This window comes from Phaethon aethereus (genome assembly GCF_964289735.1).
Source record: "Phaethon aethereus genome assembly, chromosome: 1".
In the NCBI taxonomy this organism is placed as follows: domain Eukaryota; kingdom Metazoa; phylum Chordata; class Aves; order Phaethontiformes; family Phaethontidae; genus Phaethon; species Phaethon aethereus.
The window spans coordinates 149316428-149343147 of NC_138575.1; the positions used below are offsets into that span (position 1 = coordinate 149316428).

The 26720-nt window shown below is 43.1% G+C and overlaps 1 protein-coding gene across 1 annotated transcript in view; it reads right to left on the reverse strand.

The window, feature by feature from the left end:
- The window catches only part of TBC1D8 (TBC1 domain family member 8), a gene marked incomplete at its 3' end in the record, with an annotated part of 52241 nt that overhangs the window by 22108 nt on the left and 3413 nt on the right, over positions 1-26720 (reverse strand). The window contains exons 2-5 of the mRNA XM_082010830.1: positions 15838-15993; positions 11399-11517; positions 9358-9586; positions 5387-5627 (exon numbers count right to left, since the gene is read on the reverse strand). Coding sequence (XP_081866956.1) covers positions 5387-5627; positions 9358-9586; positions 11399-11517; positions 15838-15993 — 745 coding nt within the window. The remainder of the gene's footprint in view (positions 1-5386; positions 5628-9357; positions 9587-11398; positions 11518-15837; positions 15994-26720) is intronic.

Consider the following 26720-nt stretch of genomic DNA (forward strand, 5'->3'; position numbering starts at 1 on the left):
TTGGCTTGCTTTTTAAGCAAATGCAGTGTACTGAGCTGTACCGAAGAAAAAGGAATGCTATTGTTACCAAAAAAAAATGTTTACCAAGTATTTACACATGCACCAGAAGAATAAAAGGCGAGAAGACGCAATTGCCTTGTTCCCTACCTTTCAGAAAACTCAGCAATTCTTTCCAAGCGCAGCTCCCAACTTGCGCGTTACGGGATGCTGGACTGCCTCCAACTCCAGCACTTCAAAGTGAACGGCAAGTCTGAACTGTGATAACTCCTTGTGTGTGACCCCTACATTACCTTCCAAGAGTTTTAAATTAAAGGAAATAACATACAAAACTAACAAAATTCCTAAAAGTATCAGGACACTTAAAATTATGTCCTCACTGCCAAACGTTTTTCTCTGCTTTAAATCTGACAGAAGTCAGCTTGGGAAGATCTTAGCTCTGCTGAGTCACTTGCTGCCTATCTAACATCTAAACAGTCTGGCTGACCTCTTGCTTTTAAAGACCGACTACTAGACTCTTCTTCCTACTCAGACTCCAGAAAGTTACAGATTTTGGGAATAATGCATCCGATGATATACGTCTTATTTATTGGAAGAACTGCTAAATTTGCATGGCAAGAAAGGCTCCTCTTAAGCAAGCTAAGAGAAGTTATCTGACAAGAGCCAGCATGGACTTGTCAGGACACATGGAAACTGAACATCATTCCCTTACGTAGCAGGAACACTGGACTCGTAGATGGAGGAGATGCAATGGATATTTTAGCCAGACTTTATGAAAGTTGGTATTTCCTCACATAGAACTAATAAAACTGGATCAAAGTGAAAAACTGTTGTACCAAGCCAGTTGAAAAAGAGTACCCAAAAAAACAGCCCTCAAAGGCTCCCTGGTAAATTGGAAGGCTGTATTGATAAGACCTCCTTGGGGGTCTTGTCCTGGAATAGCTTCTGTTCAACGTCTTCATCAGCAATCTTCACGATGAATCAGAGATTATCGTTATCAAACTTTACAAGGGATCACAAGGCAAACATGAGCCAACAACTTCACACACCCAGGAGGAAGAGGAGCACTGCACCGGGCTGCAGAACTCCATGGCCAGCAAGATGCATAATGGCAGTCCTGGAGCTGCTGCAGAGATGGTCATGCTGCTCCTGCCCTGGTCAGCGCTGGTAAGGTGTTGGGGCCAATCCTGTACCCCACTACCCCACGCCTGCAGCCGCATGGGATAAGCGACGAATGTCCAGAGAAGAGCGGCCAGAAGGGCTAACATAGGACCAATAGGAATTATTGGTCCTAAATTAGGACGAATAAGAAAAAACGGGCTGAGCTACGGCAGTGAATTTTAAAGAAGAAAAGAGAAAGGAGATCTATACCGATCTCCAAATACACAAAGGAGAAGGAGGAACGAGAGAACGTCTGATCTATTCAGGAGAAGAAGTAACAGACTCAAAAAGCAGCACTAAAGATTCAAATTAGACTTCAGAAAGACTTTTCAATGACAGGACAGTGAAGTACCAGTATGGATACTAATACTTCCATTACATTTCCATTACTGGAAAGCCTTAAAAACAGGTTAGGCAATCATCTGTCATGAATGACACTGGGATAATCCAAACGCTGCCTTTTGCTGGGCAGATGATATGAGGTTCTTTCTAGTCACATCCTCCTTCTTACTGAAGGTTTATGGCATTCTCAGATTCCCTCTGTGAAAGAATTAATGTGGGCTGAAGTGACATTTACAATTCAAGACACTTCAAACAGTTTTCATTCAGCTTAGATCAGTGTTAAAAACCTTCTCTGCCTTCATATGAAGCAAAGCCATCCTCACTGGCAACTCACAGCTAGCCATGAAGAAAAGAAATCAAGGTGGTTAGAACCTGGAGAAACATATCATACTTTTGAAACCTTATTGACACCAGCACTGAAGCTTTTAAATCAACATGAGCCGGCAACATGTTCTCGCAGCCCAGGAGGCCAACCACATCCTGGGCTGCATCCAAAGCAGCGTGGCCAGCAGGTCGAGGGAGGTGATTCTGCCCCTCTATCCCACTCTGGTGAGACCCCACTGGGAGTCCTGCGTCCAGCTCTGGAGCCCTCAGCACAGGAAAGACATGGACCTGTTGGAGCGGGTCCAAAGGAGGCCACCAAAATGGTCAGAGGGCTGGAACACCTCTCCTGTGAGGACAGGCTGCGAGAGTTGGGGTTGTTCAGCCTGGAGAAGAGAAGGCTGCGAGGAGACCTTATTGCAGCCTTCCAGTACCTGAGGGGGGCCTACAAGAAAGCTGGAGACGGACTTTTTACAAGGGCATGTAGTGATAGGACAACGGGTAACGGTTTTAAACTGAAAGAGGGTAAAAATTTAGATTAGATAAAAGGAAGAAATTCTTCTCTATGAGGGTGGTGAGGCACTGAAACAGGTTGCCCAAATAAGTTGTGGATACCCCATTCCTGGAAGTGTTCAAGGCCAGGCTGGATGGGGCTTTGAACAACTTAGTCTAGTGGAAAGTGTCTCTGCCCATGATGGGGGTTGGAACTAGATGATCTTTAAGATCTCTTTCAACTCAAACCATTCTATGATTCTATGAAATTGCAGGTTCTGCTCTGGCCAATTTCCTCATTACATTTGAGGAATGCAACAGATATGCTCGCATCCTGAAAGAGATGGAAATAAGAAGTACAATAAACCAATACCAGATATTTTAGTGACCTTCTTACTAGAACAGAAAAAATAGTTACCCTATGGTCCAGTATAATGGCATGGACGTGAATCTATCTGCAAGAAATGGCATTTGCAGTTGTCAAACACCTCAGCTTTACTTTGCTTTTTATGGCAATTAACTTAACTACCATTAATCCCTTTGTAATCCACTGTTCCACACCTTATCCTCTCATTAAGCAGCACGGAAACTTGTATATTAACTTGTTTGACTCGGGCCATGATATAATTTCTGTCATAGACTGTGGGCTTAATCCCATAGCCTCTCTGAGCCCTGTCCCTCCACTGCTCAGCAGGATGACCTCAAGAGCCTCAGGAACAGCAGCAAAGGTTTCTGGTCTTCAGAATGTCGAATATGCAGACCATGACGACATTAAAAATGCATTTTTTAAAAATATTGAGATGAGCCTCTTGCAAAACAAAGCCTAACAAGCAACTTCATTAATTTGACACAGCTGGAATAATTTTAATGATGTGTGGATTATTGCTTTCATTTTGATAGACTACTATTTGCTTTCAAATCATGCACATGAATTAACATAGAGAATTATTAGGAAAAAAAATACTGAGAGAAAAAGTGTTGTTCTTATAGTACTACCAATGGCTGCAGGAAAAAAGCAGCAACAAAAACTTCACACACCAAAAGAGTTCAACCCCCCAATATGTTAGCCTTAAAAACCAGTTTATCCACTATTCAAACTACAGTCTTGCTTAATCACGTTACATCAAAGTGGTTGCCGAAGTGTGACAAAGGGCACCAGAAACAGCAACTTATCCAATCACTACCTAATTCATGCAGGGGAAATGGGATTTTGGCATCTTCCATGTTTCCATGTTTTCCCTTCTGCCATCTCAAGTTACAGCACATTATCACAGGCTGGAGAACACCTTGCCCAGGAATTCTGCAGTAAATATATTTTTATCTTTCCTTCTCCTCTGCCCACCCCCCCAACATTTTTCTTTTTTTTTAGGTTGGCAAGAAGGAGAGGAAAAAACCTGTTTGAATAAATGTGTGGGATGGTTTCTGTTGCTTGTTTGATAATAGACATACTACTTTTCAAAAATGCCATAAGGTACTTACAGGTTGATTCCCTGGGAGCCTCCTTATTATAGCATATTACTAAGCTTATATGTTTTCTTTGCAACTGTAACTTTAGTTTCTTTGTAGTTTTCCATTCAGTTAGTACCCTTGATTCAAAGACTCTTTTGGGAAGTGACAATAATGAGTTAAAAATTAGTAGATGCTGAAAATACCTCCCCCCAGCTTTTTGTTTCATCTCCTCTGGATTTACATGTCTTGTTTCATGCATCTAGCTTTTCAGTCCAGAAGCGGGAGAAGGGAAGAAAGGTAAAACATGGAAGGAGGCTTAGATACGACCTATTACTCAAAGTCATACCCTACATTAGTTGAATTACATATCCTACATTTTTGGGGCCAAAAGCCTACAATGTTAACAACATCCAGTTACACATACATTGTAAAAACAACAGTAGCTCTTCTGCTTAAAAGGAAGCCAGGCTATGAAAAAAAAAGCCTGCAAAAATGTTCGCGGCTGCTCACCACTGTGTCACCGCAAATGAATTCCTTGATGATATCATGGATGAAATCCTGGTGTCAGTGATTTTTCTTATCGTGTATACATATGAAATTGCAGAGAAAGTGCATTTTATTGTTTTAAGCTCCATTATGAAACTTTGCAGAAGTGTTTAGCTGAGAGGGACACCCAACACCACTGCAAAAACGCGCCTCAGAAACAATAAAATAGCTACTGGACATGTCTCTCTCTTTTGGGAAAGGATACCACACATTCCTTCTGTTTTAGCCAGGAAGCAACACCTGGGTAATTCCCTCCAAACCGCTGGCAGAGGGAGAGGAAAGAAGAGCGGGAAAGGGTATGATTTAGGAGGGGATAAGCACTCCACTCACATCCCATTCAGAAAAGAAGTATTTTAAACCAGCACCTTAACCCTGATGCCCCAGGCAAATTCCAGTTTGGGCTATTCCATCCTGCCCACCTAAAATTCCTCTGGGCGGTTTCCCTTCCCCTTTCCCACAGCAGCAAATATAACACAAAGTTGTGTCTTGTGCTACCAGCAGAGAAATAGTTATCAGTCTTTCCCCTGAGAGCCCAGCGCATTTCTGTAGTGGGAGAGGAATGCAGAGATGCATTTCAGGGACACATGGGGTAGAGCTGACAACAGCATATTAATCTGCTGCAACAGCCTGTGGGTTTTTCAGTCCTATAACTGCTTGCTTAAATCAGCTATGGCAATCACGCTAGTGGGAAACTCCGCGTTTCAGGTATGATCAAAAGCAGTAACTCTACAGAATTGACGGCCCTAGGGAAGCCCACGCGTAGCCAAAATTATAAACAAAATAAAGTTGCTCTTCACGGAAGATGGAAAATATCCCTTGCTGCAATCTACCCTTCTGTGGGGAATGGTACTTCTAAAACAAATGAACAAAAAACCACAGCGATGTTTAAGGGCAGAATATAAAATGGAAAAAAGTATCTTGCACACAAGTTAAAATGCACCTACTGAATACATGATAATACCTTATAAAATCTCTTTTGCACCCAATCAAGTAAACCTTTGAAATCTTACCCAGCTAACAAGGCAAACCATGAAGCCCACCATCGAACCTCTGCTCATACGACGCTTCAGCTTTTTACCTCTTGGTAATCTGAGTAGGATCCTGTAAGCCTGGATCCAGTTCAAAGATCTCATTATCCAGTAGCCTTCGGAGCGTCACATCTGCCAGCTGCTCCATGATCCTGAAAGCCTCCGCGATATTGAGGAACGTGGAGAAGTCACGCTCTTTATTCGGAGTGGTGACGCGGACTGTGTCGGTCATGAAGACGTTGGAGGTTCTTTCCAGCTTCTGGACCTCAACCCAAGGAATGATAAGTTTCACTGCCATCGGAGAAAAAGCAAAAGTGGGTTGGAAACTCTGCTTACATTTTTCAGATTTGGGAAATAAGCAAATTCGGAATGAAATGCAAGCAACCGAAGAGGAGAGAGACCCATTTTTACAAAGACCAAGCAAAAGCTGAAATGCCTGTTATTACTCTACATTCATTCTCCCCCACTCTAAAAGACTGTCTTTTTCAGAATCTCTCCCTCAAAATTTTACCTATTTTCCCAAGAAGTGCCGGACCGGGGAGTCCTACCTCTGCGGAACACCTGCCATACACTGTGCTCCTGCCTCCTTTACAAGTCACTCCTGCAGCCTGCGTTATTACTACCAGAAGACACAGTTCATTTCAAGAACAGGAAGAAAATAGGGAAGGGCTTTGTAATCGCCCAGAAATAAAACCGTAGGCAGGTGGAAACCCAATTACACGCACGGTACTTGAACTTTTAAAATAAAGCTAACTCACATACAAAAGGAAGCTTTTGCAACATGGACATTTTTATAAAGTTGAAGTGTTACTATAAACGGCGTTCACAAAAAAAGCCACCTAGGCATTGGGATCTTTCCATTTCGGTTACTTTTTACATAAAAGGCGCACAGGCAAATCTTGTCCTGAACATTAACTGTAGTCAGACTTGTTTATAGAAAAGAAGAAGTATAGGACAGTGTTGTCTGCACTTAAACACTGCTGAATCATAAAAACGCACATGATAAACAGAATCAGCTTATTTTATATAACCACTGCAGGATGTTATTTGCCTCTCTCATACAAATCTCTGGGTAGAAATTAGGCTGGAAAAGACTTTAAAATAGATTAAATTTCTACTTAACAACTGTTGGAAGCTTCCCAGGATTCTCTGTGCCAATAGCGTCAAGACTACACCCCCTAACATCCCGCGCTGGTCTCCTGATGCCAATAAAGCAATAAAAAGGCAGTAATAACAAACATTGTCATATATATACGACACTTATCCATGATCATTAATTACCTGAGGAGCTACCCTCAGCAAGTTCTCTGTACTACATGAACCACAGCTGTCAAGATTACTTGCAGATTACATTTTCTCTTACTCAAATAAAGCACAGCTGCGTCAACACGCACAAACTGTTGCGCATGGTCATAAAATCGTCCGCACGGGCACAGCCAAGGGAAGAAAGATTAAATAGCGCCGTAGCAATAGCACTATTGTGCACGCAGGTCGGAATCACATAGGCTCTACAGAGTTGGTTATAGCAACAGCACAGCAGACTGTAAGGGGCCCAAACTACTGATGAAAGGTACAAAGTCTTCAAAGTTTTAGGAAAAAAAAAGTTTAATTAAAAAACGTGAAGAAACCCTGGCACGTCTGTTCAAGAAATCTGACGTTCTAAGCCTCCGAAATTCTGCAAATACTTAGAGGCTTAGATAAAAGGGGACTTGTCCTAGAAAAAGTGTTCCACGGAGTTCATGCTCGCATAAGCCGTAAGTTAATTTTATGAAAAGCCGACAACAGGTACCAATATTGCATTCCAGGTCATTTCAACATAAAATAAAACAAGGGGAAGGGGACAGACTTGCCAGAAGCAGAAGACTTAACGCTTTGCCTATAAAGAGATTTCAGTCTACAATTCGAGGGGATTTTTGTAGAGTTAAAACACACTTAAGAACTATTTTTATTGCAACTCATATATTGTTTTTTTTCCCGTGCTGTATTGAAGAATGCAATAAATGTGATTTCTTAACAACATTTTCAAGACCAGATTTAACCAATTTAATTTGTGATTGCTACCTGGAAAAAAAGACAATGAATCACTTGTTCTACATGTAATCATCATCACCTTCTCAAATAGTAACAACCAGCACTATAGTAAATCTGGATTACTCAATGTAATACAAGTATTTCATAAATGTGACAAAATACTAGCTTTGAAAGCGAAGCAATCAGCTTTGTCAGAATTGGGGAGGTGGAAAGCACTTCAACATATAATGCTTCTCACTGAGCTAGAGAAGTTTTGTTTAACCAAAAGAAAATTCAGGTTTTTATTTCACATTTCTGTGCAAATGCATGGGAACACAAAGGCAATGCAACTGACTGCAACAGCGAATGAACAGCGTATTGTCCATGGTCAAAATGAAAAGCTGCAAATGTGTAGTTGTTTGGGTGGGTTTTTTTCATTTTCGTAATGAATTATTATGAAAAGAGGTGAGAAGCGATCTATTCTTAAATAATACAGTGTGACGCTGTACTTCCAGTATCATTTCACAATCCGTGGTATTGCATAAACAAAACTTTTGAAACACTATGAAGGATTTTTCTCTCTCCCTCCTTCCCCCACTATCTATCATTAATAACTATCATGTTTGCTTTGTGTGCTTTGGCAGACTGGATATCTCAGTTTTAAGGAGGGAAAGCCTACAATGATAGCAAGAAGAAATAATTCACAAAGGATATTATTCGATACTAAACAGAAAACAAGGAGATTAAAGAAGAACTCAGATATGTCCTATGTATCAAGAACATCCATCACAGTCTTCCCAGAAAAACTCAACTTTTGTTTTTATGACGAATAATAAATTTACCAGCATTTTAAATGTAATTCTGCCACCTTTTGCAGATATGACAAAATAACTGGCCTGAAATAATACAAGTGAAACAAAGACCTCTAAGCATGTATTTGTTTGTATGTTTTAAACCTTAGAAATTACCAATTACTCTCTTCCTTATTTTTAATGTACTTAATTTTTAAACCTACAGTTTTATTCGCCTAGCCCTCCCAATATTAAATCCAGACAGTACATGTTAAAGTTTTCCCAATTGTTGTAACTGACAATTCTTGCTGTCTTTATAGCAACATAGGTTTATGTCACTGTCCTTGATGAAGCTGAAACAGGATGAATAGGACTTAAAATGTTATCAGCTCATGCACAGTCTTACTAAACAGAGAAATGCTATAGAGTTTAAATGGTAACATTAATTTGAACTAACTATTAATTTGAATTAACGTCTGTTACATCCATTTTTACCTTCTGACATCTATCCTGACACAGGCTTTTCATAATGACATGACCCTTCCTCTGCAGAGGAACACCACGACCATAACTCACTTCTTAAAAATGTACATTTGTTGCAGTCACTATCACACACAAATTTGCCACAGCCTGAAGGTCTGAAAACCCCGGGAGACGCTTCTCGTGACGTTCCTGTGCTGCCCTCCAGAAACACAAAGAAATCCCTACATTGCTGTCGTTTTCCCTTAAAAACTCTGAATTTTCACCTGGCACTGCCCTGTTATGTTTCCTGGGCTACTTTCAGGCAGGCAGCTGGACCCCGGCATCCCTGGCCCCACCAGCCGTCCCCTGCCACCCGGCAGCGATCCCTGTGCTTCCCTGCCGGTGGGAGGGACCCGTCCCTTCTCACCGTTTTCGGCACTAAAAGTCTCTATTTCAGAATCTGTAGGAGGTCTGTTACATTTTAAGGCTGCATCACCACGGCAAGAAAAAGAACCAGATAGCAGCTATGTCTGCAGGCTCTTATAGTCTCATTTTTATTACTGGATTCATACTAAAATATAAACATGAAGTGAAAACTAAATTAAACAGGATCTTTCAGCTGAACAACAAAACACTCAGAAACTAAACTTCAGAGGCAAACTAGGCTTGTCATAAAAAAATCTAGCTATTCTTGCTTTTAAATACAGTTATATTTATATCTCTCCCCAGCGTTAGATTTCTTACGCATTTACACTTACATTCTTTGCCCAGGAAGAAGGAATAAAAACAGAGATGATTGATGCTCAAATAAAGCCAGCCTTGCCGAGGAACTTTTCCTTTCCAACAGCAACAGGAATAATAGGTGATCAACTTCTCTGCTTCAGGAAAATTAAATCTGGATTCAAATTTCACCAGGGCTTCTCGGAACTTCTCAGGGTCTTCCTCCTGCTCGGCAAGCTTGCTGCTCGTTTCCTCCGCAATCAGCGCCTGAGTCCACAACGAGAGAATACATGTGGATAGAGCTACGGCATTCACACTGGAGCAAGTTGCTACAAGCCACCCATCCAAATTTTAATAACACAACCCTTTCTTACAAAGAAATTCAAGTTGATTTGCAATTTTCACAAATGGAGACATTTCTGCAGCATTTGCATGTGCCATACATTTTGAATGCTTCCAAAGAAACACTTTTTTTTCCCCCCCCCACAATGAGTCTGGCAGAACCATATATTTACAGTTTCACTATGGCTTGTGATTGCTCTTACTCGGTGTATACAGAGCAGAGGCAGAGTAACACTTGTGTGTACTGACCAGCACTATTTCCCAATGAAGAGGCAATGCAGTGAGATGTGCCAGTAACTTGTAACACGCTTGGAACCACTAAAAATATGGTTTCAAGAACATCTACATAAATATAATTAAGTGTTGAGAATTTTAATAGTGGTATTACAACAAAGGAGTTTTGCACCGTGCAGACAAATAATCTGTACGTTACAGCACCTGGTATAATTTGCAATTCCCAAGCAGCCCTAATATGCCGAAAGCCTAGACCAGAGGTGAGGGTCCAAAACCTGGACTTGGCATTAACTAATGAAACCCGAAGAATTTTAAACATGTGCTGTGCTCAGTAACAGGCTGCCACAGTGCTATCAAGAGAGATTACTTGTATTTGAGGCTTTCAGTGCACTTAGGCAAAGTTGTTGTTTTTAAGAAAGCAGGATAAACACCAAGATTGACACAATGACTTTTTGCGCCTCTGTTCGTCTTCCTCAACTTCAGAGCCCGCTGAGATCACAGCGGCAGGGGTTGAAATTCGCCCAAAGCATGACGTTCCCACAAATTTTCCGGACCAAAAAAGCGGGTGTAGCGGGGAGGAGCACCTCACTAAAACTGGCAGCGCGGGAAGGCCCGCGGCAGGACCCGAGCCGCAGCAGTCACCAGCAGACCCGCACCCCCGCCGGGCTCCTCTTGGAGCACCTATTTTGCGGGAAGCAGAGCTCAGGACACCAGGCTTTCTCCGCTCTACCGCAGAATTAGATAATCTACGCCATTATTATTTTAAACCTGGTCTCCAGTCACCAAATTCCCCAACTTTTAAAATTCTCCGGCCTTCCAAAATGACGCTCATTTCTGCAGCCCCGCGGCCAGCCGCGCAGCTCCACCGCGGCGCCCGGCCATGACTCCCACGCCCCGCAAAGCCCCCGCAGCTTCCACGCCGGACCCTTCTGATGCAAGTGACGGCACGCGAGGGCCTGTCCCCGTGCCACGGGGACGGCGGTGGCCCGCAGGGGTGTGCCGCCAGCAGATTTGGGCACTGCGGCTGCCGCCTGCCGACACCTCTGAGCCCCGTCGAGAGGGACGGGAGTAGGGAAACGGGCAGGAGAACCCGGTGGGATAAAGCTCGGGAAAAGACGAGAGACAGGAGGAGGAGTGTAGTAAGGAGGAAAAGCTGGCGTATCGGAAGGGAACGTGACGTTTTGGAGAGGCGGCGGAACTGAAAGCAGACGCTAAAGCAAGCTCAGCTGCAACACCCCCGGGAAGAGAGGAAGAGTGAAGCTGGAAAGGGACAGGCGGGATAAAGATTAAATCAGATCCTTCGGTTCCAAGATGTTTCCAAGGAAGTGCGCATGGAGGTGTGGCAGGTGCCAGCCACACCAGGTGCGAGTGCCACACAGAAAACCCATAAACAATGTTTAGAGGGACAAAACCAAACACGAATGACAACAACTTAATGGCATTATTTCTAATAAAACGCATGTAATCAGGCAGGGAAGGGTGAAAGTAAGACAGTTTCCTTACCTTCACTTTCCCTTTGACAAAACTGACAATATCTTCTTTATTGTCAAACACAGACAAAGTATGGAGCAAGTTTTGTTCCAGCCATTCCCAGTGCTGGTTTATCTCCTCTGCAGTGGCACCTAGAACAGGAAAAAGTAGTGTATTGAAACTCATCCTAGAAAATAAAATTGAAAGGAAGAAAAAAAGTACTAAAATCCACTATTTCATAAATTCATTATGAGAAACTGAACTTTCAACCTCAAAATTCTTGGTAGCAAACAGGTCAAAAAGGTCTCATTCGTAGCAGTATAGTTAGACAAAACCAAAAACCTCATTGTTTTAGGGCATTAGTTTTAGTGCTTTTAGTTTTATCTTCTCAAATGCTCTCAGCCAGCAAATGTTGCATTAAAAGTCAAAGCAGAAAAAACAGCAAAACTTCATCCTCAGGCTGCTAGACTGCAGCTTATCTTGACATGACGTTCCTTAAGCAGCCACTGGAAACCTTTCATTTACGTCCTGTTCCCAAAAGTCCCTGATCTTCCTTTCTCCCTCCCTCGGTATGCACAGGCATACACACACACATGCAAACGCTTTGAGGGGAATTCACATGGTCATAATTGGCATCCTATGTGAAAAGTTGTCTATAATAAGTAAAGTACCTAAAAATAAAGGAGCTTGGTTCAGCAACACCTGAAAGATCTACAAGAGCACATTTCTGCAGTTCGGGGAAGAAATACAGTGAACAGAAAACCTTTGACAAATACAGCTTTTCCAGTCTTTAAGGTTTCCTTATTTAAAGACTTATTCAAGAGCTTTGCTGCTGTTGTTTTAAATGTAATGTGTTCACACTAACTCCAGAAATAATATTTCAGTCACCACCTATTTGCTTTGGCTGTTTCTCCTTGAAACTGAACTTTCACTGCACTGCACGATGCAAGAAAAGTCAGAGCAAGATGGGCAGCATACAGGGAAATTAGGAGAAAATCTGGCCCCTCCAGCTCTTACTGGTCAGTGATTAAACGTTAAGAGGTAAAAAAGTAAAGGCAGCAAAATTTGCTTTTTCCAATGCCGTGCTAGTGGAAGAAAGGAGAGTAGCTGGATGTAAGAGACATACAAATCACAGATGAATGCAATTATAAAATTAATCTCAAACAGAAGACACATTATCTCAAAATTTGATTTGTGTGTACATTAGAGATGCATCACGTTGCCTCACAACAAAAAATGATAAATTTAGCTAAGGATTTTCCACCTTCCTCTGCTCTATTTTCCATGAAGAATGCCAACTGTCAGGGAAACTTTCCAAGCTTTAACTTCCTTGACAGGAAGGACTTGTGATGGAACTTCATAAATATCATTAATCAAGGTTAAATAATTAAAAAAAAAAAAACAAACAAGAAAGAAGAGACACTTACATATCTTTTAGGTAAAGAAAAATTATATCAATGGTTAAGGACACCAAAAATAGTCATTTTATATTAAAACAGCTGTGCAAAGCAAACACTGAGTTAAATTTTTATTTCTGAGCAGCCTAAAAGATACCAACTGTATGGCAGAGCTGGCGAAACAAGTGAAACAAGCTGGGAGCAAGATGCCTTTCACAGCAGCATCCACACTGCTCTGAGCCTGGGACCTGGTCTGGCAGTGGCTATCTGTCTCCCACGGGGGCTACCGCAGTCTTTCCTGCCTGCCTTTAGGTATCTCCAGGGATTCTGCTCAAATACTGAAAGATCTCTTTCCCTCTTTTATTTGGTCAGGCCACCTCCTCAGCTTTTTGGGTCCTTTCTTTATTCTTAATTTCCGTTTCATGGCTTAAAGTCATCCTGCGATTTCATCCAAGCATTGCCGATCTCTTCCTTATTCCTCTTCTGCGCTGACGCTCTGCACAGCATTTTATTCCACCTTTTACCCACCTTCTTTACGTGCCTGTGCCAAATGTATATTTAGTCTAACCACAGCCTCACTCTTCACAGTCTCTTCTTTAAACCCACTTCTTACCAATCCCTTTGCTCTCCCTCTTCCCAAAACTACTTCATTTGACTGGAAGTTGGGTTTCTGTTTTGCCCACAAGTCTTCTGAAAGGAAAACTATAAGTGGCTCTACACTAGGGCTGAGGTTAGGCTTTTTTTTTCTGCTGTACTGGTGTGACATGATAAACCACCTGGATTAAAACATCTCTGCCACAACAGCCGTGCCGGGCAGGGATCAGACTTCCTAGCAGCCCTTGGAGGTTTGTGAGAGTCTGTAACACAGATATGACCCTTACGCATGTATTATCATTTAAGCCTACAGCTCCTGGAACAGAAGACTGCCAACGTACAACTGAAAAATCTCATTTTAATTAACCGCCCTAATGACATGATGGCTATCCCTAATGAAGTTACATCAGGAGACTGGAAGGAGCTCCTGGAGCTGCTCCTTGTCCTTGCTACACAGCAGGAACCTTAATTTGACTCACCGCTCCTTCCAAATCCCGTAACAAAACTCTTTAACGTCGTGTTTGTGCGAAGCACCTCGCTCGGGCAGGGCAGAGCTGGGCGACGGCCGCTTCTGCGCGGCCAAGGTCCTCTGCAGAGCTTGGGCTTTCTAAGAAAAGAGTCGGGTGATGCTGTTCCTCTGACTCCTGTCGCCAGCGCCAGCTCCCCCCGAACACTCACATCAGGGTTTCACAGCAGAGATATTATTCAGAAACAACTTCTGCTACCATGGTTCTTCATTTCTGTGCAGCTCTGGCAACTGTGTGTCTTACCCACGCTGCATACAAACCAGAGCCCTCTGCTTTCCACTGTTACTATAAATCTCATTTTCTCAGGGCTGAGCATCCATCCGGAAAAAGCCAAAGAGAATTTTAGGAAACATTAATCAAGTAAGTTTCTCTCAGCAAAATCCTTAACCACTCCAACCAGGCAAGTCTTTGATTTGTAGTTCCTTTAATACATAAAGGAAAACATAAAAAAAACTCCTATAAAAAACCACCTGTGGGCAATAAGAGTGTGGCTAGGGCAAGGATCAGCCCCAGAAAGGAGTATTACATATATTCAAATGATCAAGAAGCCCGTGACAGCAAAAGTGAGCTTGCTTTTCCGGTGAAAGCTACCTGGCTTCATTAGAGGACTATAACAGCATGAAGCTCTTAAATTTCTCCATGAGATGGCTTTATTTAAATATAAAAAGGAGGGGGGTAAGGATATAAAACATAGAGCAATTACAAAATGAAGAAAACCTAGCCGCAACACAAATAGCACAAATAGACTTTATGCAAGCTTCTTCACACAGATCTGGCACAGGAAAAAATTCCCAGTAGTAATGGGGAACATGCAGAGGGGTCTCTGCTGAACCAAGGAAGAAATGCTGAATGAGCTTGTACAGAGCAAGGAGATGAATATATAGACTGCCCCTTCCATTTAAAGGACTACTTTGTCAACCACTATCAACAATATGTCAACACTTACATTAGCTAGCTATTTCATGGCTTGATCCGTATAAGAAAGGAAAGAACGGAACAGAACAGAGTTTTTCAGTTGGAAGGGACCTACAAGGATCATCCAGCCCAACTGCTTGACCACTTCAGGGCTGGCCACAAGCGTGGTATTAAGGGCATTGTCCAAATGCCTCTTAAACACCGACAGGCCTGGGGCATCGACCACCTCCCTAGGAAGCCTGCTGCAGCGCTTGACCACCCTCTCAGTAAAGAAATGCTTCCTAATGTCCAGTCTAAACCTCCCCTGGTGCAGGTTGGAACCATTCCCAAAGGAAAACCCGCTGTAAATTTCAATGCTAGGATTTTATAGACTGGAGAAGGGGACGAGAACAGCCCTGCAGACTGGCCAAGCAAGAACAGGATGAATGGAACAAGCGCATTGAGACGGCCTTTGCTCTGCCATGGCAAGGTTGCCGCAATTCACATCGGTATCACGTTCCTGAAGATGAGCTCAAACTTCAGAGGTTGCAGAAACACTGCAAATGGGATTAGTGCACAACAGACCAGGCAATTAGACATTCCCCCCAGCAATTTTACCTCCTAAATCATGTAGCATCTTCCAAATGTACCAGTCATATTTCATTATAACCAAGTGTGGCAAGACATTTCATAGTAGGCAAGCGAAAGACTAGACTGGTAAAAGCCAGTAGCTAAGTAGCTTCCTGCTGGAAGGAACTATTACTACTGTCTGAAAAGATACGCGTGTGAACAGAACCACACTACTTTGCAAGAGACAGAAAATTAACGCAAAACGTCCTCAGCTAAACAACCTTTCTACAGAAATTTAAGGTTCCTAGTCAACACTCTTTCATAATTCCTATCTGGGATTTTAACCTGAGGTTAATTTGGTTGTTAAACAAGCTATAGGCAATAGCTTTCCACACACACACACTACTAGCTGGGGTTACCTTGAGCTTCTTGGACATGCAGACACTGACCATGCTCAGAATCAGTTTGGGTTTTTTCATCTGTGACTCACCAATAGCTACGGCCCAGTAAACTTCTGATCCGTTCAATAACTCACCACATGCAATGGCAGAGTAAACCTGTGAGCCTGGAACTTGGAGTAAAATTCGAAACGGAGCAACACGTGCGTTAGAGTCTAACACGGCGTCCAGGGCACCAACCAAGCGACCTGCAAAGAAATAGGGGGGAAAAGAGAATTAGCACCAACTTTCACTTCTGTAGCCTACAAGCCTTTTCACATCTAAAGCCATAAAATTAAAATACAGAATGCAACAGTAACAATTCTTCCCCTATTTTATGCTGCGATGTACAGGTGCTCAAAATGCAAAAGGCAAATGAGATTAGAAGATCAAAAGCATATCAAGTTCTTTGTGTTTCCAGTTTTGCCTCATATATATGTATATAATCACAGAATTGAAGTGGAAACACCTGAGGGCACCTAAGAAGTTACTGTTCTAGCCCCGCTCTGAAGCTGGATAAATACACCTATGCCACAAGTGGTGTTTGTCTAACCTGTTCTTCAAAACCTCCCACAACCAAGAGGTAACAACTTCCCCAGCTAGCCTCTTCCACTACTTTCATTAAGTATTCTTACAGCAAAAAAAAAAAACCAAACAAACAAACAAGCCAACCACCACAATCTTAAACTTTCTTGCTGGAAATTAATCCTGCTCCCCGGAACACAGAGAGTAATTGGCCACAGGCATTTCTGCTGCTAATGTCTGACACACTGAAAAAGCATCATCGTACTTGCTCACCCTTTAGTGATTTCTCATTTTTCTAAAGAAACTCCAATCGTCTCTTCTCATCCTTATGGGTCAGATTTTCCAAACAGCTCATGGTTCTTGAGTTCAAACTGGAATCTCTCCAGTTTATCTTTAAGCAGGACACTCCAAACTGGACATGATACTTACGACCGGTAAGGTCTCGGCCGTAAGAAGAGTGGAAAATCACCTCCTGTCCCCTGCCTACACACCGCTGCATCCAAGACGGCTTGCAGCAGTATCCCCTGTAAACTGGCACTTGACAGAAGTACGGGCACACTCGGTTTGGAGAGCTGGAGCAACTGCTGTCCCCCCGAAAGACTTTCCAGTCTGGAGGCCAGCTGGACTTGCTGGCCTTTCTTGCTTGCTAGCTACCCCCGCAGCAGGCAGAACCAAGCTATGCATGAAAAAGTTATCCAAGGGCCATGATCTGCAAGCTGGCATATTAAAGTAACTCAGAATTGGTTTATGGCACCTACAAATACCAATTCAGAAGCAGCTTTATATTCACTTCACCTGTGCTGTACGTCCTGCAGAGACTCAAGCTCCTACGGAGCGGGAGGGCAGACAGCAAGGAATGGCTTTGCCATGTCTGCTTAAGCCACTAGAGTATCTAGAAAGTTTTCTGCAAGACTGTGTTTTCCCCTTGCATATTTAATTTTTCCAACCTGTTGTATTTTTATTCCTCCACCATTAACCCAACACAAAACGAACTGTTCTCAGCCTCCAAAAAGTTTGCCAGTTTTTATAATTGCACTCCCCAGTCCATCATCTAAAGTGATTAATGGAACCAATAAAATGAGACCTACAAAGTCCTCATTTGAAACGTCTTCTCACTTGGACAACAAACCACAGCTAATTAATTTGAGTATCGCACAACAAAGCAGCAGTGTAACCACCTTCTGGTCTAGGAGGTGTAAGCAGCTCACATGGAACAGCATAAAAAACCTTCCGAGAGCAAAGAAAATTACATCAAGTACCTCCTCCTTCCATTCACACACACCACCGTTGATGATGCCTTCAAAGCCAAGCAGAAGTTGGACATGGTATGTTTTAAAACTGTACGGTGCGATATTATTCAGCACCAGTTTGCTTCTCAGTGAAATACGTGTCCAGCTATTACACCCATATGTTTAATATGGTGACTTGAATTTGTAGACCAGTAACATGTATAATACCAGAAAATGCTAAATGCTCTCATGTAACTGCAAGTCACAAAAATTCATCCGAGTCTAAAAGGTAGCAAATTGTCGGTGCTCACAGAAAACAGAGCACCAGCTTCTGTGTGCAGTCTTCAAAACAGCTGGATTAAAGCCAGTAAGCATCAACTGATGCAGAGAACAAAAACAGGGTTTAACTTTCAAATTTCAAAAGACTTGAGACATTACAAGAAAGAAAAAGAAGAAGAAAAATATGAAGTGCTGTGCATGTTTTCCCCGGTGGTAGATCTAGGAGAAAGATTTCTTTTTCATTTCACTGAAGTCATGGAAAAAAGTCAGCTAACAGTAAGTGCTACCAAAATCCCAAGAGAACGCTTAATGAACACCTGATTTGTGAAATACTTTTATTCAGAAATCATGAAAAAAAATGCATGAAAGCACAGAAGTAGCTGCAAAATTTTGTTTTTACTTCTTAGCCTGTGCAAAATTAATTCCTTTTTCTGTTCCTGAATAACTGACCAGAAAAACCAATTCCTCTTCTCACTGTTTACTTCTGCTTACAATTTCCATTTTGCTTACCAACTACTAAAGTTTCCTCCAACTGCACAAAGAAAAAAAAAAATCACCTCCCTTGTCTAAACTACCCATAGTTAAAACACTAACTAAGGAGGACAAAGAGGAGCCAGAACTCAGAGTCAGAGGGGGGAGTACTAAGAGTGCGTTTGCAAGAGCGTGAAAAGGATTCAACACTAATAAGTACACCCAGGCCTAATACGATAGTTTAGTTGAAACTGAAGTAGCATGAAAATTACTAAAACTAGAGGCAAAATTTTTCCAGCCGGAGTTGCCTCCTACTCATTTGGGGTAACTTCCGAATCGTAACACTTGTGTTACGCGGCTCACCGAAGAATCAAAAAACAAACAACCTAAAAATCCCTGAACAAACCAACCAAGAAGGAACTTTACACAGTACACTGATTTTGAAACATGCTTTTAAAAACGCCTAGCTTGTGAGCAAGCACCTTTCTAACAACATGTCCTAACAGCTTGCTCCGTGGAAGGGTCTCTTCTGAAATAGGGTCTGTTTATAAAATAAAAGGGTCTCTGGCTCACAGGCACATATAAATTATATCAGGGGTCTCTGCCTCCCACGTTGATGCATTGGCACACCTTCAGTTAGACGCAGCAGACCTCTTCCCTGTCACAGGCAACAGCGAAACCCCTTACACCTACAGGACAGTCAAAAATTAAAAGGGAACAGAAGCAGAGGGAGAAAAGAGAGAACTACTACACTGATTTCCTTCCCAAAAATCTCATCATTTTGTGTTTTGGGTTGGTTTTTTTTTTTTACTCTATGTGGGGCAAAATTTTCGGGAGGAACTTGAAATCCAGCGCACCTCTTTCCCTTTAACAAGCCACTCCACCAACTTCTTGTCCGCTTTTTGACCTCGCAAGACACAGAAGTACTTCAGGAAAGCAGTTAACTGTACAGCAACCGCTCTATGGAAAGCTGCAGACGTAGGTTTGCAAAGCCTTCTGCTCAACACCACTGACAGAACACAGCAGGTGCCTCAAAAGGTACAAGTTTGTGCATGCAGAAAGAATTATCCCAGGCTAAAATTCATAAGCAAGTTACGGGTCTAACGTATTACTTCGGACAAATATGGAGGAGAGGACAGAAGAAGTGGAAAAGGACACACTTTACTGAAATTATATGCTTCTCAACAAATCTGATTACTTTGGCTGTAAGGTGGATTTCAGGTAGAGGGAACAATTATCTGTATTTTTTCAGAATTAAGTCTATAAAAGAAATCTGGAAAACTCACTACAAATCCCACGCCTTACTTGGTAGTTTTTGTTTCACTGCTTTGGTGCATATCCTGTTGCTTCAATACTGGAAATTGGAGTATCTCACAGTGAAACAAGAGCGTCAAAAATCAGTTTGCAATTAGAAGTACATCAAATGTACGTATGTATTATGGATACAATACCACAAATAAACTCAAGTATAAAAATTAGGAAGGAACCACTTCAAATTCTGCAACAGGTAAGGAGCGTCTCCCTTTTACAGCGGTCAATCTGTAACCAAATGGGGTGCAAACGGGGCATCATGCACAATGAACCTGCTGAGCATTTCTTCACAGAAAAGAAAAAAGTCAAGGATATGTTATAACGAGCGGCTTCCCAAAGGAACTATCGCAAGTGCACCACTCTTCATCTTTAAACACTCGGTTCCTTATACACCCCCAGAAAGATAAAAGATCCCATTACAAGTTATCCTGTGTCATGTTTACAGTAAGTTAATTTAACACCAATTCCTACTAAACATACTGTATCTTTCAAACTAAAGAATGCAGGCTCCTTTCCCAGATCGGTGTTAATTATCCAAGTGGTATTTCAAAAATTCTTTTAAACTTCTGAGATACTGGGCAGACGGCGACTAAAGCTGAACTCAAACTAAAAACCGGAACTGAAAAACTATCTATTATTTCCATCTTTTAGGACAATACTCAAGAGACAGTCCAAAGCACTAACAATTACGCCTGGCTCAACAGCACAGGAATTAAGGCACCCTCTACACAGAGCAAGACGATTTCTGCTTACCTCCATCATGTTTTAAAGGCCTTAAAGGGAATTTTTTCAGAACTACTCAAATGCCTTCCCATAAATGGGGTGGTCACTTCAGCAGCTAAGCCAATGCTGCAAGGCAGAGGGGACTTGGACTGATCACTTAGAGGAATCTGGGACCAATAAATTAATAAAATCCTCAAAAATAAAACAAAAAGGCAAAAGGCCAAAGCTGCTACTGGTTTTTTTGGAAGGAAAAAAAAAAAAAGCAGCAGAGTTAAATCTAAGTGACACGGAAGCCAGCAGTGCCACAATACTGAGCAATGTTACCCTCATAGTTTTACTTTGTTTTTAAATAAGACATCTGGTCCCCACAGCCAGGATCTTTGGTTTAACACACTCATAAATTCATTACCAAGTGGGAAGTGAAGGTCAATGAATTTCAAAGAAGCGACAACATGTGATATTTGCAATAGTTGGCAAGAAATTTGGACGGCACTTTTAAAAGCTGGGGAGCGTCGGGCCAGATGCGAGGCACAAGGAGGCACCTCATCCCACCCACGGGCCACGGCCATGAACCTCCCAAGCCAAGCGCTTACACCTGCTCTCCCAAAACCAAAGGGGTCACACAGAAGACAGAGTTCAACCTGCATCTCCAGCATCCTGGGGAGCATCTTTAGCCACTGTACAAGCAAACCAACCACTGCAGAAATTTGGGGCGGAGAGAAAACTGCCTTTCCACTTCTCCTTGGTCTACTCAGGGGGAAAAAAAAAAAAAAAAAAAGACTTGAGGCTTCCACTGCACCTGAGACCAGCACAGCTGGACAGATGTGTCACAAGGTCTGCCTTAAGAATATATTCTGCCACATCAAGCCCTTCGGAGCAAGTAGGCAGAGGACCACCACCACAGTACCTGGACCCAAACCAATTTGCCGAGCTGCTCAGCTCCTCCAAAGCCGAGGCTGCTCTCGGCCGCAGGCACCTGGCACTTCTGAAGGTCCGAAAAGTGGTGGCACCACGCCACGGTCTCTAGGGACTGCAGTGACTGCTCGGTGGCTGCTCTGCAGGGCCGTGCAGAAGAGCACTTGGTGGCTACGCTCACCTGTATCATGCCAAAGCCCCGTTTTAAATACTCATACCCTTCTTTCCCCCCCCACCCCAAGGAGCCTAGGTCATTTTTGTAAGACAAAGCCACCAAACTGAGGGATTTATGATTACAGCCACAGCCCAGCATGCTGCCAGGCTCCCGCTCCAGCACAAAGCCACCAAGCACAAAAAGCATGCCTCGGAGTTCCTCACTGCTGCTTGTCGCTGCTTCTGCTCCTCCATCAGAAAGCTGGGGGCTGAAAGAACAAAGAGCCCAGGAAGCAAAAGCAGCAGTGTGACAAAACCAACCCTCTACCCAAAAGGAAAAAGGTAAGTGGAAGGAGCGAACAGTACAGGTTGCTTCCCAGCGGACGCAGTGTCACGAGGAGAGCTACTAGCGGCAAGAGGCACTCCAAGCTGTTCAGGCGTGCAAACGGGGTGAGAAGAGCCAAATCAAACAATTCAGATAATCATTTTAAAAAAAAAAAAGTTGGGTATTTTTTAGGACAGTGAAATTGAACTAACAGCTTCAATAAAGTAGAATTAATCTTGGTTCTTTGAGGCAGAAAGCACTCCAAACCCTGAATCCTAATTACACTTCTTCACGTGGTTTCCTCCATCTCGCAATGATTTGCGAACAATTTGAGTCTCACAATAGCCATGGCGGTAGCAATTAGCCGCACTAGCTACGGCAACCAATCTGGCTAAACAATCAGCCCACCACCAGGCAGCTGAACACAGGGAGGGACATGTGGATGTCCTCGTTCCCCAGCCCACCACCGTCCCTGTGCTCCAGCTGCAGGTGGTCTTCACATCAACCGGGGTCATCCCAGCCTGCCAAAAGGGCACTCCTGGGACGGCACCAAATAGCAGGGGTTGCTCGCCTGGCTCCGCGAGGCATCTCAGAAGTTCTCCCTAGGAGCAATGCCCTTGCTGAGAGAGGGATGGGGGCGGTTCTGAAGCTGGCTCCCACCTGGCCACAACCACACCACCACGTAGGAGCCCTAACTGTTGACCACAACACCAGCGCTGGCCCAAGGCGAGACCCAGAGCTGGGATGCACTGAGGACCACCGCTGTCTTCATCCTCACTTCTTACAGCCCAGCCAGAGAGCGCTGCTCATCCCACAGGCACCAGGCATTATAGGCTAGGGCGGAGGCTTTCAAGATGCACCGAGGTAGGAACTTGAGCATGAAGCTACTGCTGGCCAGTGGTGGCCCCCAGCATGAATGTTTGGGGACAACTCTAGGTCTCTCATACCCTCTTGATCTGATTTCTCTAAAAATTCAGAACTCAGATGTTTAACAGGTTGTTACTTTCACTCAGGCGTCCCACAAATCCATGTTTTTGCTGGATAAGAGCACCATCCGTTATGCAAGGCCACTAACGACAGCGGCTCAACACCTTGGCTTTACACCAGCCACTGCCTTTGCTGAACTCTGCAAAACATATTATATATTGTCTTGATACAATACAGCAGCCATGAGAGAGTATTTCTTACTAGGCTTCCCCCACCAAAAAAAAAGTTGCAGAACTTATTTGGGCAAGTACATAAGAAAAAGGATGGAGGACTCCTGCAAGGGCTGTAGGAAGGCTGAGTTTCCTTTGAAACGATAAGGGCTCGCCCCATTCAAAGATCAGCACAGACAACATCGGATTTCAGCATAAAGACCTAATGCTCCAAGCATTTATTCAGCCAGGGAAATATCGGCATTCAAACCCTTGCTTCCAACATGGGCTTTGCCAGTCCAAACACTGCCACTAGGTAAATTGGATTTTGTTGGGCTTTGCTCTTTTTTTTTTTTTCCCCCCTTCAATCTGGCATGTAGAAACGAATCGAAACAAATTGTTTAATCGTTATTCCTCAGTCCCAGTGCTCCAAGGGAGGCTGGACACGAGAAACGAGGGGACTTTGGGCATTTCGCTGCGGAGGTCGGCGTCCTGTGGTCCCTGTGACTCCTGTACGTGACTCCCAGATCCCTGGGTGCGATGCCGAGATCTTGCTCCGGCGTCAGACCACGGCGCGGGGAGGGAAAGATGACCCGGGGGAAAGAGAAGCGAGCTGAACCGTGCACCCGCTCTCCTGGCACGGCAGAAGCAGCACAGCGGCCCTGGGGCACTGGTCGTTTCCCCTCGCCCCCACTTCCCCGCTGGCCGTTTCCCCCCGCGGACACGCTGCCGCGGCAGGGCTCTTGCAGCTGCTTATCTCGGTCCTCTGCCGCCAGCACCGCTCAGGCCGAGCCTATTTTTATAGCCCCGAAGGCCGCAGGGCCAAATGCTTCGATTCTCACGTTACAAGTGAAAATACCCGAACCTGTTTTCCACCTGAAAACGGACAGGAAGGTGGGACACAAGCTGCTGCAGTCCCGTAAACTACCTGGACACTACCTGGGGAATAGAAAAGTCTCTCATTTTTGGTGGGTGCTGTAAATAATGCTGAAGAGACCTATCTAGTGCTATGCAAACTCTGCCACCACAGACATACTCAATTAATTATAAGGAAGATGTTTTTTACGATGAGAGTGGCAAGACATGGGAACAGGTTGCCCAGATGTGGATGGCCCATCATCGGAAGCGTTCAAGGCCAGGTTGGACAGGGGCTTCGAGCAACCTGGTCTAGTGAAGGATATCTCTGCCCATGGCATAGGGCTTGGACTAGAGAATCTTGGAAGGTCCCTTCCAAGCCAAACCATTCTGTGATTTTCCTGCCGCCTTCTGTGCCATTCGGCCTCCATAACATGAAAATAAAAAGCCATCGCAGCTGTTCACTGGATTAGTTTTGCGCAGGCTAGTGGTCAGTGTCTAAGCAGACACCACTCAGACCCCCATCTCCATGCACAGGTACATCCTTGCCTTTAATATCAGTGTTTAACACAACCTTAGCACTCCAAAAAAAGCACCTGCATTTCACCTTACCCACCTGAGCACCGCTCAGGAGCCAGAAACCCACCCCAGAAAGGCGAGCAGAGGGAGCCCGAGCAGCACGCACAGCTCCGGAGGTTCAGGGGTCGGGAAGAGAGAGCGCTTATAAGCATGCATTCTTCTTAAAAAATGTTACAGTAAAATAATGAGGGAAAAAAAATAAAAGGGGAAAAAATCCTGCCATTCTGAATTCCAGTTGTGGGCAAGGCTAGATAACATTTTGACGAGAGTCCAAGCTTTCAGTAAAGTATTTGGATTTCCCCCTCTCCTTGTGCAAGGCTTCAGAGAGAGCTCTTCCTTAAGAAAACAAAACCATGAATATAGACAGTGAGTACTACCAATATCCTTTATTAACATCATTATTGTGGCGTCCTCCTCGTCTCAATCTGCTGCATTTAAAATAACTTTTTTTTTTTTATTAGAGCTCAGAGTGAGCCTTTATCTATTAGTAACTTGTTTTGGTATCTTGGACATATTTTAAGACAAAAAGGCAAGCTGTTTTGAAGACTGTATTGGGACAGATCTTTTAATATGCTACTCATTTTGCCTTTCACCCCTCCAAAAGGTAAAGAGGTTTACAGGGATACCCATCTGTATTCTCTACTAAAAATCCAAGTCTTCACCATATTTTTGACTCTTTCCTGCTACAGTTTAATGAACAGGAGCAATTTAGATGGGTTCCCCATGTGAGTCGTGGGAACCCTCAACCTCTGTGGTCCCCTCGCTGACTTTCTCTGAAATAAACTCGATTATGAAATTATTTACCCAGACCTTGGGAGATGCACCAGGCTACTAGAAGCTGATGTATTTATAATGATTACAGTACTGTTTGAACTGGAAAGTGTGAAAGAGCAGCTAAAAAGATCTTTTGCTTTTTTAATTTCCAGAAAAAGGACATAGAACTTAACAATAGCCACTTTTCTGTATGCGTTAAAAAATTAAAAGCCAGGCAAGGGGAAAATAAGGAAGAGAACTCTTATCATGTAACTAGTCAGATCTCCATTCACAACCAAGAGGTGCTCCACAGATCGGTTTGAAAGCTGTTGCCCTGCAAGAATTTTATTTAAAAGAAAAAATAAAATCCTAAGATGGGAGTTTATTTCAATTGCTGGCATATAGCTCAAGGAAGTGTACTTATCATGCCTACCACATTTATATTTATTAAAGGAATAATAAGGTTCAGATGCATATACAGAAGACGCTTCTTTTTGCCAGTGTGTTAACTTAAAGTTGTGAACCATAAAGATTTATATGAGCTGAAGAAGTTAATTTATTTTCAAAATCGTAGAGTGTTGTGGGTTGGAAGAGATCTTAAAGATGATCTAGTTCCAACCTCCCTGCAATGGGCAGGGACACCTTCCACCAGAGCAGGTTGCTCAAAGCCCCATCCAACCTGGCCTTGAACACTTCCAGGGATGGGGCACCCACAGCTTCTCCGGGCAACCTGTTCCAGCGCCTCACCACCCTCATCCTCTGCAAGTTGCAACGATGTAAGACCACATCCAGCTTGGAAACGGCCCTGAGCTGAAAATGGAGGCTGGAAGAATAATAGGGGGAAATGCCATAACTAAATTAAAAACACAGGTAAAATAGGAACAAAACATCTTCTTTTATTGATCCCCTTCAAGCAAGAAGTTAAAGCAGCACTGTATCTCAAAAAGTAAAGACAAAAAGCTGCTTGAAACAAGAGTTCATTTTAAAGTTTTATTTAGCCTTGTTTATAAAAGGGAAAACTCACAAGTATTTAAAAGAATCCTAAGTGGGTTTTTATATACTAAGAGTGTGCAATGTGAAGTACTGTGTAAACAGCAACCACAAAGCTAGCTGCTTGGGAAGAGTGAAAAACCTGCTCTCAGTCCAGTGCTCACGATGAAATCATTCCCAACACCTCCCAGAACAAGCAGTTTTGCTGTCAAAACGCACCAAACTAATCTAATCAGACAGGAAGGTGAATGAAGCTTTCAACGTCCCCTAATAAAAATGAAACTAGTGATTCACTTACAGGCTAAACCATCTTGCACTATTCTACCATAGGGGATTTGACAGTATTTTTGACTGATTTGAATGGCTGATGATGGCATCTGAAGCTTATCATTAATATGTAACCTCAGAATCAAAGACATCAGCAAGTACCAAATCCAGCCAACTTTGACCTGTTAATCATGGCTACATCACAAGTCTTTTCGTAGGGATAGCTAAAGAGGTCTCCAATTGGGGGGGGAACAACCCAGAACCAAGAGACATTGCGGAGCTAAATAATTTTAAAAAAACAAGCTATAACTTCAAATTAGTTTAAAAATTTGTTACTAGTTAAAAAATTATCATTCCATTTCTGTAAATTATTTCTAAAACATTACCAATTTCCTTCTTAAGTCTCTGATTTAACAGAGCTCTCA